The 13,658-nt window shown below is 49.5% G+C and overlaps 1 protein-coding gene across 3 annotated transcripts in view; it reads left to right on the top strand.

Annotated features, from left to right (window-relative positions):
- KCNJ15 (potassium inwardly rectifying channel subfamily J member 15) overlaps positions 1-13,183 on the top strand; it is a 38,354-nt gene extending 25,171 nt beyond the window's left edge. The window contains exons 1-3 of one of the 3 annotated variants that reach the window (XM_036350571.1): positions 8,194-8,420; positions 9,233-9,321; positions 11,535-13,183. In XM_036350571.1, coding sequence (XP_036206464.1) covers positions 9,249-9,321; positions 11,535-12,661 — 1,200 coding nt within the window. In that variant the 5' untranslated portion in view covers positions 8,194-8,420; positions 9,233-9,248 and the 3' untranslated portion in view covers positions 12,662-13,183. Of the gene's footprint in view, positions 1-8,193; positions 8,421-9,232; positions 9,322-10,403; positions 10,538-11,534 lie in introns of those variants that run through there. The other 2 variants (XM_036350570.1, XM_036350569.1) reach the window with 2 other exon arrangements.
- The last annotated feature ends 475 nt before the right edge of the window (positions 13,184-13,658 follow it).

The following is a 13,658-nucleotide window of genomic DNA, read 5'->3' as shown; positions in this document are numbered from 1 at the left end:
TAAAACCTGTGATCAGTGACTAGCTGTGTTTCTTGGACCCATGGCCCTGCTTCACCGGCCCCGGAGCTGCCTGCTCAGTGTGGACTGTTTCTCCCACACTCTCTGTCTAGGAGAATTCATCTGCTTACATGTCTCAAACTCCATTTGTAGACTTAGACGTGAAAGGCAGTCCTGTTGGCTGGCCCTTCCTTGAACATCAGACATATAGACCCGGGTCTCATCTCTGCTTAGGTGTCCCAGGCAACCCCGTGCACCCCCTCAAACCTCACCCCAGGCTGATCCTCCTGTAGTGACATTAAGTACTGAATGAGACCCGGCTGGTGTGGCTGAGTGGTTGAGCATTGACCTATGAACCAGGAAGTGACAATTCGATTCCAGTTAGGGCACATGCCTGGGTTGCGGGCTCCATCCCCAGTGTGGGGTGTGCAGGAGGCAGCCGACGATGGTTCTCTCTCATCACTGATGGTTCTATCTCTCTCTCCCTTCCTCTCTGAAATCAATAAAAATATTTTTTAAAAAGGAAAGTACCGAGGGAGCTCCAATCCCATAGGATAGCAAACCATTGGGACAACCGGCTACCTAACAACATAGGAATGCTTTTTGAATTACAGAGGAAGGTCCAGTGTCACTGGAGCCAGTAAACTCCCACCACCCTGGTCACCTCATTTCCAGGCAGGGATGTCAGGACTCGGCTTTGGGACCTCGTCTGCCTGTCCACCCTCACCCCAACCCCCACCTGATAGAGTTGCCCTGTGAGTCCACCTGGAATGGGGTCCTCACTTCTCTCGATCTGCTGGCACCCCCTTGTCCAGGCAGCCGCATTTTAGGCTTGGGTTCCTGAAAGCACCAGTTCAGCAGACTCTCAGCATCCATGCTTGTGTCTTTCCAACCCACTCCCCATGCTGGGTCAAAGTGATGACTTTAAAAAGCAAGTCTGGCCTGGCCAGTGTGTCCCAGTGGATAGAGCACTGGCCTGTGGACTGATGGGTCCTGGGTTTGATTCCAATCAAGGGCATATACCTTGGTTGCAGGCTCGATCCCTGACCCTGGTTGGGGTGCATGCAGGAGGCTAAATCAATCGATGTGTCTCTTTCACATCAATGTTTCTCTCTGTCTTTCCCTCTCTCTTCCACTCTCTAAAAATCAATGGAAAATAACCTCAGGTGAGAATGAACAAAACAAACAATAAAAGCAAGTCTGAGCCTCTCTCTTCTGTGATTGAAACCCTGAGATGCTTCTTTTCCTAGAATCAGTGGTCCTCGGGGAGCCCACTGAGCCCTTCCCGGCATGGCTCTGGCCTAAGCTCCTTTGTACTGTATCTAGAGAGAACCTATGGATGGATTTCGGACAGACAATGCATAATGTTTAGTATACGTTTATATCCCATATTGCACAGGGCTTACTGGTACTAAACAATTAGTTGTTGTCCATCTGAAATTTAGTTTTAACTGGACATCTTGTATTTTACCTGATGACCCTAAAAACACCAAAATTGAACCAACAGTACTCAAGCTGATTAACCACCGATGGTTAGAACATGTTTTCTCACACTGTTGACCGATGGGTATTGCTTTACTTAGAGGGCTCAGACTCTGATGGAATGTGAAGGGAAGTATGTTGACATGTGAAATTTCCTTATTATCACTCACTGCTCACAGCATCTATGTTTTTCAACTTTGGGACAAGCAGATGATTCGGAAATACTGCCAGTTCCTAAAGTAAATGGACTGCAATCCAAGAATGTTGGTGTTAGCTGTGTTCCCGGGAGACTCTGTGCTCTCCAGTTTCCATATCAGAGCAATGCGGTCAACGATTAGACTAACAGTGAGAGAATTTCAGAACCTCCAGAACACTCCTCCCTTTGTTAAGTAACTCGGTTCCAAATCAAGCAAAAGTCACACTTGCCTTTTTCCGGGACAAGATTCTAATCACGATAATAATGAGCATAGCCAAAACCGGTTTAGCTCGGTGGATAGAGCGTCGGCCTGCGGACTGAAGGGTCCCAGGTTCGATTCCGGTCAAGGGCATGTACCTTGGTTGCGGGCACATCCCCAGTAGGAGGTGTGCAGGAGGCAGCTGGTCGATGTTCCTCTCTCATCGATGTTTCTAACTCTCTATCTCTCTCCCTTCCTCTCTGTAAAAAATCAATAAAAATATATTTAAAAAAAAATAATGAGCATAGAAATCACCAAGGAGAAGAATTCCACCCTCGTACGCAGGTGAGTCACACCCACGTCCATTAATCATCCGCCAGAGACCAGCAGTTCCAAAGTCATGTTAAACAGAAGGAAAAGCGGTCAGAATGAAGCCAGGAAACCAAGCCGGCCTGAAGTCAGTGTGTGCATTCATAATGTGATTCTCTTTCTATATCTCCATGCCTTCACATCGTGAAAATATTATAAATGCGAGACAGAGACAGACCTGAGTGGCTGAAGGTGGTGCATTCACTGGTGCAGTGAGTGAGAGGTTCACTTAGGGGAAAATCACCTTGAGACATTGCAAGTTCTACAAGGACGCCTCATAAACACTCCGGAATCTGTCCTGAGACACTTCCCAGGACAACCATGAGGGTGAGAGGAAGCGGCACCTGTGCCTGCTCCCCGCTCTTTTCTCCCTTTTCTCATGCTCCCACTGAGACCAGTTTGAGGTTTCCTGAAGTGGAATACACTGAATGAAATCCTTCTCTACCGGGCCCGGCTGGTGTGACTCAGTGGTTGAGCATCGACCTATGAATCAGGAGGTCATGGTTCCATACCCAGTTGGGGCACATGCCTGGGTTGTGGGCTCCATCCCCAGTGTGGGGCGTGCAGCAGGCAGCCGATCCATGATTCTCTCTCATCATTGATGTTTCTCTCTCTCCCTCTCCCTTCCTCTCTGATATCAATAAAAATATATTTAAAAAAAAATCTTTTTCCACCAGTGCTGTCTGCCAAAGCAGATGCCTTCCACTCTCACTTACTCCAGATCGCACCAGAAGGACTCCAAAGCTCTGCAGAACGCTCAACGTGCTCCTTATGGGAACGGGGCTGTCTTGTCTGTGCTGCCTTTGAACTAATGCAGACAAGATCCCAGGAGCCTCTTCTCTGCTGAGAAGGTGGGGGCAGCGGCTCCGGAAGGCTAACACCGTCGGTCAGCCTTGGGCTTCCTTCCCACCCTCAGACATACTTTTCCCTGTTTCCCCAGTCATCTCACAACAATGCACATCCGAGCCCTGCTGTGATTACAGGGAGACTGCTGATTACCAAGCTCTTCACATGTCAGAGCATGGCGAGGCCAGGGTGGTAGACCAAAGGAAATTTCCATTCTCCCTTCGGCTGCTGCGCAGGCTTGCTCTATATAGGAAAGTTAGCTGCTATTAAGTAATAACGTGCAGCTGAAGTTGGTCACTCGTAACAGCAGACAGATGGATAATGTTTTATTTGGGTTAGCCAGCTCTCTCGCAAATAAAGGGCCTGAAATTAAACTGTCTTTACAAACACTTTCGGCAAACGATACCTCTGACTGATTCCGGTGCTCGGATTATGGAAAATGGAAAATGCGTCTCCCGTTGAACCCAGTATCTGTTGAAACTTGTCTTTGCCGAGTGGAGAAAGGTTGATGTTCTATGGAATGAAAAAAAAAAAAAAAGACACAACTAAAAAAGACTCTGCGTTGAGGAGGAAAGGGTATAACTATGCAAACCGCATTTAGAGATGGAAAGGGACTTTTTAGGACTTATGGAATTCAAAACAATAATAATGGAATGGAAACACAGGGAAAAGGCTAAATATTTGACCACAGAGGCAAATTGGATCATTAGACGCTCCCATGCAATGCAAAATGTGGGGTTTGTTTTGAAAGGCGCACTTGTTGATTTTCCAGTGGATAATAAGACAAAAGAAAGAGCTGGCCAAGTCACAGGCCATCATCACAGGCAAACCAGCCACGGGAGCCTCTGGGGGGCTGTGTTCCTTGTAAGACATGTTCCTGGGCAGCACTGAGAGATTGTGATTCAGAAGGTCAAGTATGGGCTGAGAACTGGCATTTCTAATGAACCCCAAGTGATGCCATGCTGCCCTTGGGAGTCCCCCTACTCTATGCTGACCTACCTTCAGTGTCCAGTGAGATGGACCACTCATCTTAGGCAGTGGTCAGCAAACTCATTAGTCAACAGAGCCAAATATCAACAGTACAACGATTGAAAGTTCTTTTGAGAGCCAAATTTTTTAAACTTAAACTATATAGGTAGGTACATTGTTATTAACTTAATTAGGGTACTCCTAAGGCTTAGGAAGAGCCACACTCAAGGGGCCAAAAAGCCGGATGTGGCTCGCGAGCGGCAGTTTGCTGACCACGGATCTTAGGATATTTCATGGCAACCAAGAGAGGTGTCTGCCTATAGAATGGATTAGCCTTGCCATTGGCTCAGTGGCCTGGAACAAATCACTCTCTTTTTTATTCTCTCCCCCCCCCCCCCCCAGACATAAAGTACAGTTTAGACCAGATTGGAACTCTTCAAAGTCCTGGAAATGTCAGATAAACGCCAGTTAGGCAGGTGTCTTTGTTGCAGGACTTCTCAGAGCCTCTACTGTACAAACACGTGGTATGATTCTCCAATGGGTGCAGATAGTGGGGTGTTTAGAGGTTTGGTAGGTAAAGCGTCCCGGTCATCTGACCACCTCACTTTCTTTGGGAACACCTGTAATCACCACGCACAGGAGGAGGCTGAGCAGGAGGCCGGCTAAGGTCCTTCTGGCTACAGCTCTCATGGCCCCAGAATCCAGGTTCCCTCCTCAGGCCTCCCATGTTCTCTGGAATGGTACCCACCATCCTAGAATAAGCCAGTGTGCCTGAACTTCTGTCCCCTGGGGCATTTCTCCTGGCTCCCCCGAGACTTCGCCCAGCAGCTACCATATTTGTTTATTTTATCCCATGGACTTTCTGTTTCTACTCCTTTGTTTCAAGATAGTGAGTCTGAACTTGCAGACAACCCAGTGTATGTGCTTGTGACTTTCCCATGCCGTCTACATAATTCATCGAGCGGCGAAAAGTGTAGCGCCTACTCTCACAGTGCAGTCTCAGAACTGGGGAGCTCCAGGGACTTATTAGGAATGCAGATCCCAGGCCCCTCTCTAGACCTGCTGGGTCACAAACTCATGGTGGTGCCCAGCCAAGTGTGGGTCAAGACCTCCAGGTCATCCGAATGCTTCTGAACTTGGAGAACCAGGGGTGCATAGGTGAGGAGCATGGACTCAGGCCCAGACTCTGTGCTCTACACCAGTTGCCTCACCTGGAATACAGGAATGATCGCAGTCTGTCTTTCAGAAGTGACATGAGAACTCAATTACTACATGGAGCCTCTGTAAGAACGGGCACAGGATGAGCAACCAATCAATCACAGCTCTTTATCTAGAACAGATACTAACTCAGAATGAGCAGGAACGAAGGTACACTGTGTTGCAGTGCATGTGGGAAGAGGTGCCCTCTGTGAGTGAATCTGAGGACAGTGGGTAGATGGGAGCACAGCTGCAGAGACAGACAGATCTGGTTGGCCAACATGGCCCTCCATGGATTAAGTTTATGAACGAGTTCGAATTATTTAATCTAAGCTTAGTGTCCTCATTTAGAACACTGAGAAAATACTGTTTCCAGGTAGAGAGGAGGGTTAGCTAGAACACTGCCTGAAGCTGCTTTGAGAAGTCTCTGTTGCCCCCTTCTCAGCAAAAGCCAGCAGCGACCTAATGATGATGGTCCCCTCACCGCCCAGTGTGTCTGTCCTCACAGACCGCCAGGCCACCACGTCCCCAACCAAGGGCTTCCTGCTCCACAGAACATTCGAGTCATGGTATCTAAGGCCCTATTCCTTGCCCTGAAAAGTTGTCTGGTCAAGATACAGATACATTTAAATATTGATTGAGAAGTATTTAATGAGAAAAGGTATTCAACTTTTCATTCCTTTCCTCTGTTCTCCTTCTTCCAGTTGGAATCTTGTTCATTTGGATTTTTTCTATTTCATGTTTTGTCACAGACCGAGATTTAGAGTTTACATTAAGGATAGCCGAAGGCTTTACATGTTTCTTTAAGCACAGCACCTTGTAGGTCAAGCCCATCACCCTACAGCACAAAATCTGTAGAAAGGGTGTCTGTGGTCAGGCATGCACTGGGTTTTGTCTCGGTGACAATTCCAAGAATTCAATGGCTCGTGGCAATAGAAGTTTTTCTCACCATCTTATGAGTCAGCTTTGGTTCAGCTATAGCTTGGCTCCAAGTGTCCCCTCCTCCTGGTCCCCATAGAAGGTACAGCCCAACCCGAGCCTCATCCAAGACCGTGCTACATCCCTCTGTCCAGGTGTGGCCCCAGTCACCCCGCCTCACACTCCATTGACCAAAGTGGTCACATTCCCACATGGGACACATGGGTAAAAACACACTCCCCTACAGGGACAAGCCCAGGGAGGGATTCTATGGACAAATGCTGGTGGCCAATAACTGGCAGCAACAAACAAAGAGCAATGACAGCAATGACCGCAGCTCTGCGGGTTAGATCCCAGTTCATATCTTCAAGACCAAGGTCATTAGGACAGAGGAAATGGGTCGTGAATGTGCCACAACCTCAGCTAGTTCTTCCCCCAGTGGCAGTGTGATTCTCTGAGGAACCATGGCCGATTCCCCAGCCGCCCAGGAGCTGCCACCCTTCCGGCCGGCCACCCTCAGTCCTCCGGGCCCCGAGGGAGGGAATGGGGCTCCAGGAGGAGAGAGTCATTTCCCTGCAGACAAGGACCAGAGGCCGCCCTTGGGAATCCGCTGAGAGTCAACTTGGGGCCACCTCATCCTTTCTTACTGAGTATGTTCATTTCCAAGGCCACCTGGGCACAGCCATCCGTGTCCTCAGCGGAGATGGGCGGAATCAAGAAGTGGACTCAGAACAGTCAGACCAGCCACTGAAGCGTGTCCTGGACGGCGGGGAGGAGCAGGGGACCATGGCAGGAGGCCAGTGCCAGAGGTCCCGTGTGCCGTGCGGCCACAGTCCCAGGATCCAAAGGGAGGATAGCTAAGCCTCACTGATTTTATTGTCAATTACTTTTAAACCTTCTGAGCCCAGTGAGCCCCCTGTCAAGCATTTCTTTGCCTACTTAATATTTAAACCTGTGTGCCTTTAAAGCGAAATTTAATCCAGGTATTTTGGATTCATAGCAAAAAAAAAAAAAAAGAAAAAAAAGAAAAGAAAAAGAAAGATATCACCAAAAAATTGTTTTGTCAATAATATTTAACATCCAAGAAAGTTTTTTTAGTTTTTGCGCAACTTTTCTTACAAACAGGAAGCTGTTTTGCTAAAGCTTTAAAGTCAAATTCCCATCAAATTTTGCTTTAAGCCAAAGTTACAGTTCGAGCTGTACCCACCACCTCACTGAAGGGACAGAGAAGGACTCCCTGAGGCGGGAGAAAGTCCAGATTTGGGAACCTGCTGCCTCCCCAACTTTCATTTGGTCATGTTTCTGCAGGATCAAAGGCCTAGTTGGCCCCCCACCAGAACACAGAAGTTTTCCCAGCACGGGCAAGTGGAAAACTTCCAAACTTGGACTCAACAGGGCTCTAGGTTTTTAGAAGGTCTCAGTGTTGCACTAACTAGGACAAAAAAACACATTAATCCTCTAAAAAGTTAATACCTAGCACTGGTCCACTGAGTAGCTGGCATTCACCTAGAAAGATGGTATAGATTGGACATTCTGGAAACTAATCAACAGGTGCGTGCCTTGCCTGTGTGCGATAGTCTTACCTGAGAATGCCAAGAGGCGGTGGGGGTGGGGGGAGCGGAGGGTAGCACTTAACCTGTATGTCACGGCCTGGAGGTTCTCCACCTGTGTTCCCGGAGCCATGTGTCAGACATGCAAATTCTTGGGCTCCACCCAGACTTACTGAATCAGAAACTCCAAGCCTTGCAGGCGGTTCTGAGGCCGCTAAGCTTGAGCACCTGTGTCAGGTAGTGGCCAGCATGGGCTGTCGCCTGACAGCTGCGGAGAATGTGGGTGATTCACTTAGCCTGCTTGTGCCTCAGTTCCCTCCCCCGGAGAAGGAATAAAATACTGTAAATTAAGAGCATATGATGCCCGCTGGCATGGCTCAGTGGTTGAGCGTTGACCTTTGAACCAGGAGGTCAAGGCTTGATTCCCAGTCGTCAGGACACATGCCTGGGTTGCAGGCTCGATTCCCAGCAGGGGGCGTGCAGGAGGCAGCCGTTTCTATCTCTCCCTCTTCCTTCCTCTCTGAAATCAATGAAAATCTATTTTTCTTTTTAAAAACGCATCTGATAAAGTGTAAGTGATAAAGCAGGCATGTGAGTGAGGCTGCTGCTGGATCCCCACAGAGGGATGACGGAGAAAGAGGTCATTTGCCAAACTCACGAACACCCGGGAGAGCTGCGGGTAGAAGAGGCTACACAGGTTGGTAGCTGGGACCTCTTAATGATAAAAGAGCAACTATTGCAATTATTTACAATCATGGGTGGATTAGAAAGGAAGCATGAAGTGTATGTACATTTCTTTGTGTAAGACGGATAAGAAGTGTGTGCGAGTGTGTGTGTGTGTGTGTGTGTGTGTGTGTGTGTGTGTGTGTGCGTGGCTCAGGAAGAGGCATTTCAGAAAAGCAGGAGGTAACAGAACCTGTTGAATTGAAACTGATCACATTCAACGCTGGCAGCTGAGGCTTAAGAACTCTGGCCTCATTCTTCCTGCCGTGAACCGTCTGTGTGAGGAAGGCGGGTGTGTCCCACCTCCCAGGTCTCAGCCGCCTCACTTGCAAAATGGGTGTCAGATGCCTAGGTTTTGACAGTCCTTTCAACTCTGATGGCCTGTGACTCAACAATAAGAATGCGTTTCCACAGGCGGTAAAAATATTCTAGACTCTTCCCTTCAGTCCGCAGTGTTTACTTCCTCCGCACTTCCCCTTCCTGCCTCCTGCCCGCGGGCCAGTGGACAGTGGGCCTCAATGGGGGCCAGTTCACCCTCTTTCCAGGGGGCTTTACGGTGGAACTCCCTCCGGAGGGTGAGAATTCCCTCCTGAGGGCTGGGCTTGGGGCTGCACTTTAATCCTTAAACACTCCTGAGCCTGTGCCCTGGCACCATGCCAGACGGCCAGGGGTTGGAGATGAATCCTAGGCCCCAGCCCCTGGGGAGGGAGGAGGGGGGAGGGGGGTTGTTAAGGGTCAGTTTCTTTGTAAACACCTGTGAACCCCACGTGTCCCTCTCTCTTCCAGGCAGGAGCAGCACCCCATGGTAGCCAGGTGGGCGAAGGGGAGCCAGGACGGTGCACCCGCCTTGAAGAAGACGGCTTCTGACCTGCTGAGTAAGTGACCAGGCAGCAAGCAGCTCTGGGGGCACGGGGTGCAGCGAGGGAGGCAGAAGGCGCCTCCCTTTGAGTGCTGTCCACCAGCTGCTCTTTTCCACGGAGAGATGCTAAAGCCAAGACCCAGAGGCTCCGGGTCCTCCTCCCCAGGCCATGCTCCCCGGCTCTGCTAGGAGGCGCTGCTGGGGTCATGAGCGCTGACCCAGGCCTGCAGGAACAGGGCAGAGGAAGCGGATGCAGCTCTTCCCAGGCTGGCCTGCTGCCCCTGTGGGAGAGGTTAAGGCAGGAGTTTCGTGGCACAGTCTTCACACACCCAGCCAACTTTTCCAGTAGCTGCTTGTGCCCGCAGGACCCTGTGTATCACTCACGCTCCAAAACTGCAGCCTCCGTTTTGATTGCAGTGCTGGGATGGCATGCACTTTCCCGGGCAGGTTTTTTTTTGTTTGTTTTTTGTTTTTTTTAAGTGCATGCAGTTACTTGTCTCTGCGAAGCGGGAGTTCTGAGCTTGACTGTGCACTTGGGCACCCAGCACGGCCTCACTTCCAAACGTTGCCCCTGATCCCGTTCCCGGTGGCCACGGAGACGTGTGGCTGGCGGGCCCCCTAGACCCAGGCTCATCCATTAGACCTTGTGCGTTTCTTTTAAATGGATCCCCAATAAGTGGAATAGGCTTCGGTGGGTAAAATAACTTCTGAGTAGCTCATGGCCCTTCTTTGCAATGGAAAAAAGAGAAAATGACTTTCCTTTCCAAGAAAAAAGAAAGATCATTCCAGGGGACATTCAGTAAATGACACCCTCTTGCTAAAGGAACAGGAACATTAAGAGCCCACAGTCCCCTGCATCCCCACGTGTCCGCCTGGGATGGGTACAGTTTCACTTTCCTTGGAGGGATTTACGGAGGATTATTTTCAAACCCCCTATTGAGGTCCTGCTGCTCTAAAGCAAGATTATTGCATGAATCACAGACCGCTGCATACCAGTTCCTTTTTATCACGGGGATTTTTAGAATTTTTTAAAAAATGCCATTTGGGGTGGGAAAAATAAACATGCCGACCAGGTAGAGTTCCCCCTAATCACTCCCATTATCTTTTCAAGGAATGTAGGGGTGACTCATCTCAGTCACCAGGCAGGTACTATAAGATGCTGGGTGGCCTCACACCCAGCGTGTCCCTGTCTGTGAACCAGCAAGCAGCGTGGGAGCCCAGCTTTCTTCCTGGTAGGTCTGCTGGCCCCACTGTTCCATCCTGCGCGTGTTTACTTGTTCTTTAACTCTTTAAAGTGCATGCCTGCGCTGGTTCCGCTTAGTTCTAAAGAAGTAAGGCAGAATGTGCGTGCCACCCCGGAATGCCATACCTGATATGGGATATTGATAGCACTGCTAAGATTAACCAGCATATCAATTAAGCTATTCATCAAGCTTAATTATTCACTATGTGTTTGTTTGGGGTTGGTGATAACTTAGTCTTTTCTCATGTAATCAAGACTAGGGGAGGTCATGGATTCTAAAGTATTCATTAGATTGCAGCGGGGGGAATAAATGGCTATTATAGGGAATATCATGCAAAGGGGTAAGTTTTAAATATATTTATTACAAGTTTTAAAAATGTGTATTCGTATTCTCCATCGCTTATCAAGAACTAGCTGTGGATGGTAGATTTTAGTTATATCTATACTGACCCTATGCTTAGTCAACTTATTTTTAAATTCTCTACAATTGGATATTATGGTAGCTGGATATACATAAGCATTCCTAACACTCTGTGGGGTAGATGCATGCGCCTATGGTATTGCACAGGGACGATTAGCATCGTATTTTAAACGGCGGGGCGGGGGGGGGGGGCTTGGAGAGGGGCTCGGTTTTGGTTCTTTATAGCACTATCTCATTTAACCATCACAAAACCCTAAAGACTAGGCTTTATTCTCATTTTACAGATCAGAGAGCTGAGGTCCAGAGAGGTTAGTAACTTATCCCGGCTCACACAGCAGATAACTGGGAGAGTCCGCATTTAACCCGGGTTTGCTTGTCTCCAGGGCTCCTCACCTCACCCCACTGCCTTCCTCAAGTCCAAGTGGGTTAGTCTTGCCTGCAGAAGTCTCCTTCCTTCTGCCCATCCACATGCTTTCATACTCATGTCACAGGTTTACCCTGGTTCCATCTTCTGGGCAGTCTGCCACTGTGACAGTGATAAGGTGTCTCTTTGTCCCTTCCTCAGGTGGTCCCAAGAGGCTGAGCATGGACCCCGTGCACCTCAGCATGTCCAGTGCGCCCCTGGTGAGGCACTCGGACAGGCCCCGCGTCATGTCCAAGAGCGGGCACAGCAACGTGAGAATCGACAAGGTGGATGGCATATACTTACTCTACCTTCAAGACCTGTGGACGACCGTGATCGACATGAAGTGGAGATACAAACTCACACTGTTCGCGGCCACGTTCGTCATGACCTGGTTCCTTTTCGGGGTGATCTACTACGCCATCGCGTTCATTCACGGGGACCTAGAACCCGGCGAGCCCATTTCTAACCACACCCCCTGCATCATGAAGGTGGACTCCCTCACGGGGGCGTTTCTCTTCTCCCTGGAGTCCCAGACCACCATCGGCTACGGCGTCCGCTCCATCACGGAGGAGTGCCCTCACGCCATCTTCCTGCTGGTCGCTCAGCTGGTCATCACCACCTTGATTGAGATCTTCATCACGGGCACCTTCCTGGCCAAAATCGCCAGACCCAAGAAGCGGGCGGAGACCATCAAGTTCAGCCACTGCGCGGTCATCACCAAGCAGAACGGGAAGCTGTGCCTGGTGATCCAGGTGGCCAACATGCGCAAGAGCCTCCTGATCCAGTGCCAGCTCTCCGGCAAGCTCCTGCAGACCCATGTCACCAAGGAGGGCGAGCGGATCCTCCTCAACCAGGCCTCCGTCAAATTCCACGTGGACTCCTCTTCCGAGAGCCCCTTCCTCATTTTGCCCTTGACCTTCTACCACGTGCTGGATGAGACCAGCCCCCTGAGAGATCTCACCCCCCAGAACCTGAAGGAGAAGGACTTTGAGCTCGTGGTGCTCCTCAATGCCACCGTGGAGTCCACCAGCGCCGTCTGCCAGAGCCGCACGTCTTACATCCCAGAGGAGATCTACTGGGGCTTTGAGTTCGTGCCCGTGGTTTCTCTCTCCAAGAACGGCAAGTACGTGGCTGACTTCAGTCAGTTCGAACAGATCCGGAAGAGCTCCGATTGCACGTTTTACTGCGCGGATTCCGAGAAGCAGAAACTGGAGGAGAAGTACAGGCAGGAGGACCAGCGGGAGAGAGAACTGCGGACTCTCCTGTTACAACAGAGCAATGTCTGATGGTGGTGCCCTGGCCTCAGTCGACTCTGCGGCCATTTCCACATCTGAGTTCCTTCGAACAAAAACGTGTGGATGCATTTCTAAAAACACTTCAGAGATGTGAGAAATCCATCTTCTCCTTTGATCTGGTGGCTCAACAAGAATCTCCACCTTCGAGAGGGTTCCTTGTTTAAATGCTTTGTCTGAAGCAAACTCCCAAAGTTCAGATTTTCTAAGATGGGGCTACATTTGGCGGGACTTGGTAGGGCGATTGCAAACATGTCCTGCAGGATGGACAGACAGTCAGCATGCTGAGAGTGAAGGGAAGGCATTTCTCTATAAGGCTATCAGCTGTAATATAAGGTATTTATGCAATCCAATATCAAAGGCATTGTGGCCTTGAAATGTGGTTCAGTGTTCACTCGCACCATGGTTTAAACTCTTTTCGAGCAGAGAAAATGGTATATGTTCTGGAGGCTATCTGTTAATACAACAAATGGAGCAGGGGGAGTCTGTACTCACAAAATATAATAATTCCATTTCTGCCTTTTCCCAGTGGATTTAATTGTGCAGTGTGAAATTGGTCCATCAGGAATTAACAGTTGTGAAAACATGTACAGATGGAACTGAGGCTGTTGTCAACACTAGTTTTTGCTGGAATGTACTAGCCCCTTCCTATTCAACATGTGGCTCCCTGGCCAGCAGCATCAGCCCCTTGAGAACTTATTAGCCACATAGAGGCCCAGGCCCTGCCCCACTTAGAGAACCAGAGTCTGTATGTCTCCGCACCCCCATGGGACTCACGCACACTTGAGTTTGAAAAGCTCCTCTCTGGGCAGTGCATTCAGAGTAACCTCGGAAGCTGCGGGACAGTGAGGGTCCCCTGTCCACGTGGCCTCCAGATCTGTCCTTCCTTCGTTTCTTCACTGCACCAAGCTTCCTTTCAGCCACTTCTTTCCTGATCTAGTGAAACACCTTGTCCACAGGGGAAGGGTCACTGACAGTCCAAGAGCCAAAT

The sequence above is a fragment of the Myotis myotis genome, unplaced genomic scaffold (assembly GCF_014108235.1).
Source record: "Myotis myotis isolate mMyoMyo1 unplaced genomic scaffold, mMyoMyo1.p scaffold_m19_p_2, whole genome shotgun sequence".
Classification (NCBI taxonomy): Eukaryota; Metazoa; Chordata; class Mammalia; order Chiroptera; family Vespertilionidae; genus Myotis; species Myotis myotis.
This window is presented reverse-complemented; position numbering and strand designations above follow the sequence as displayed.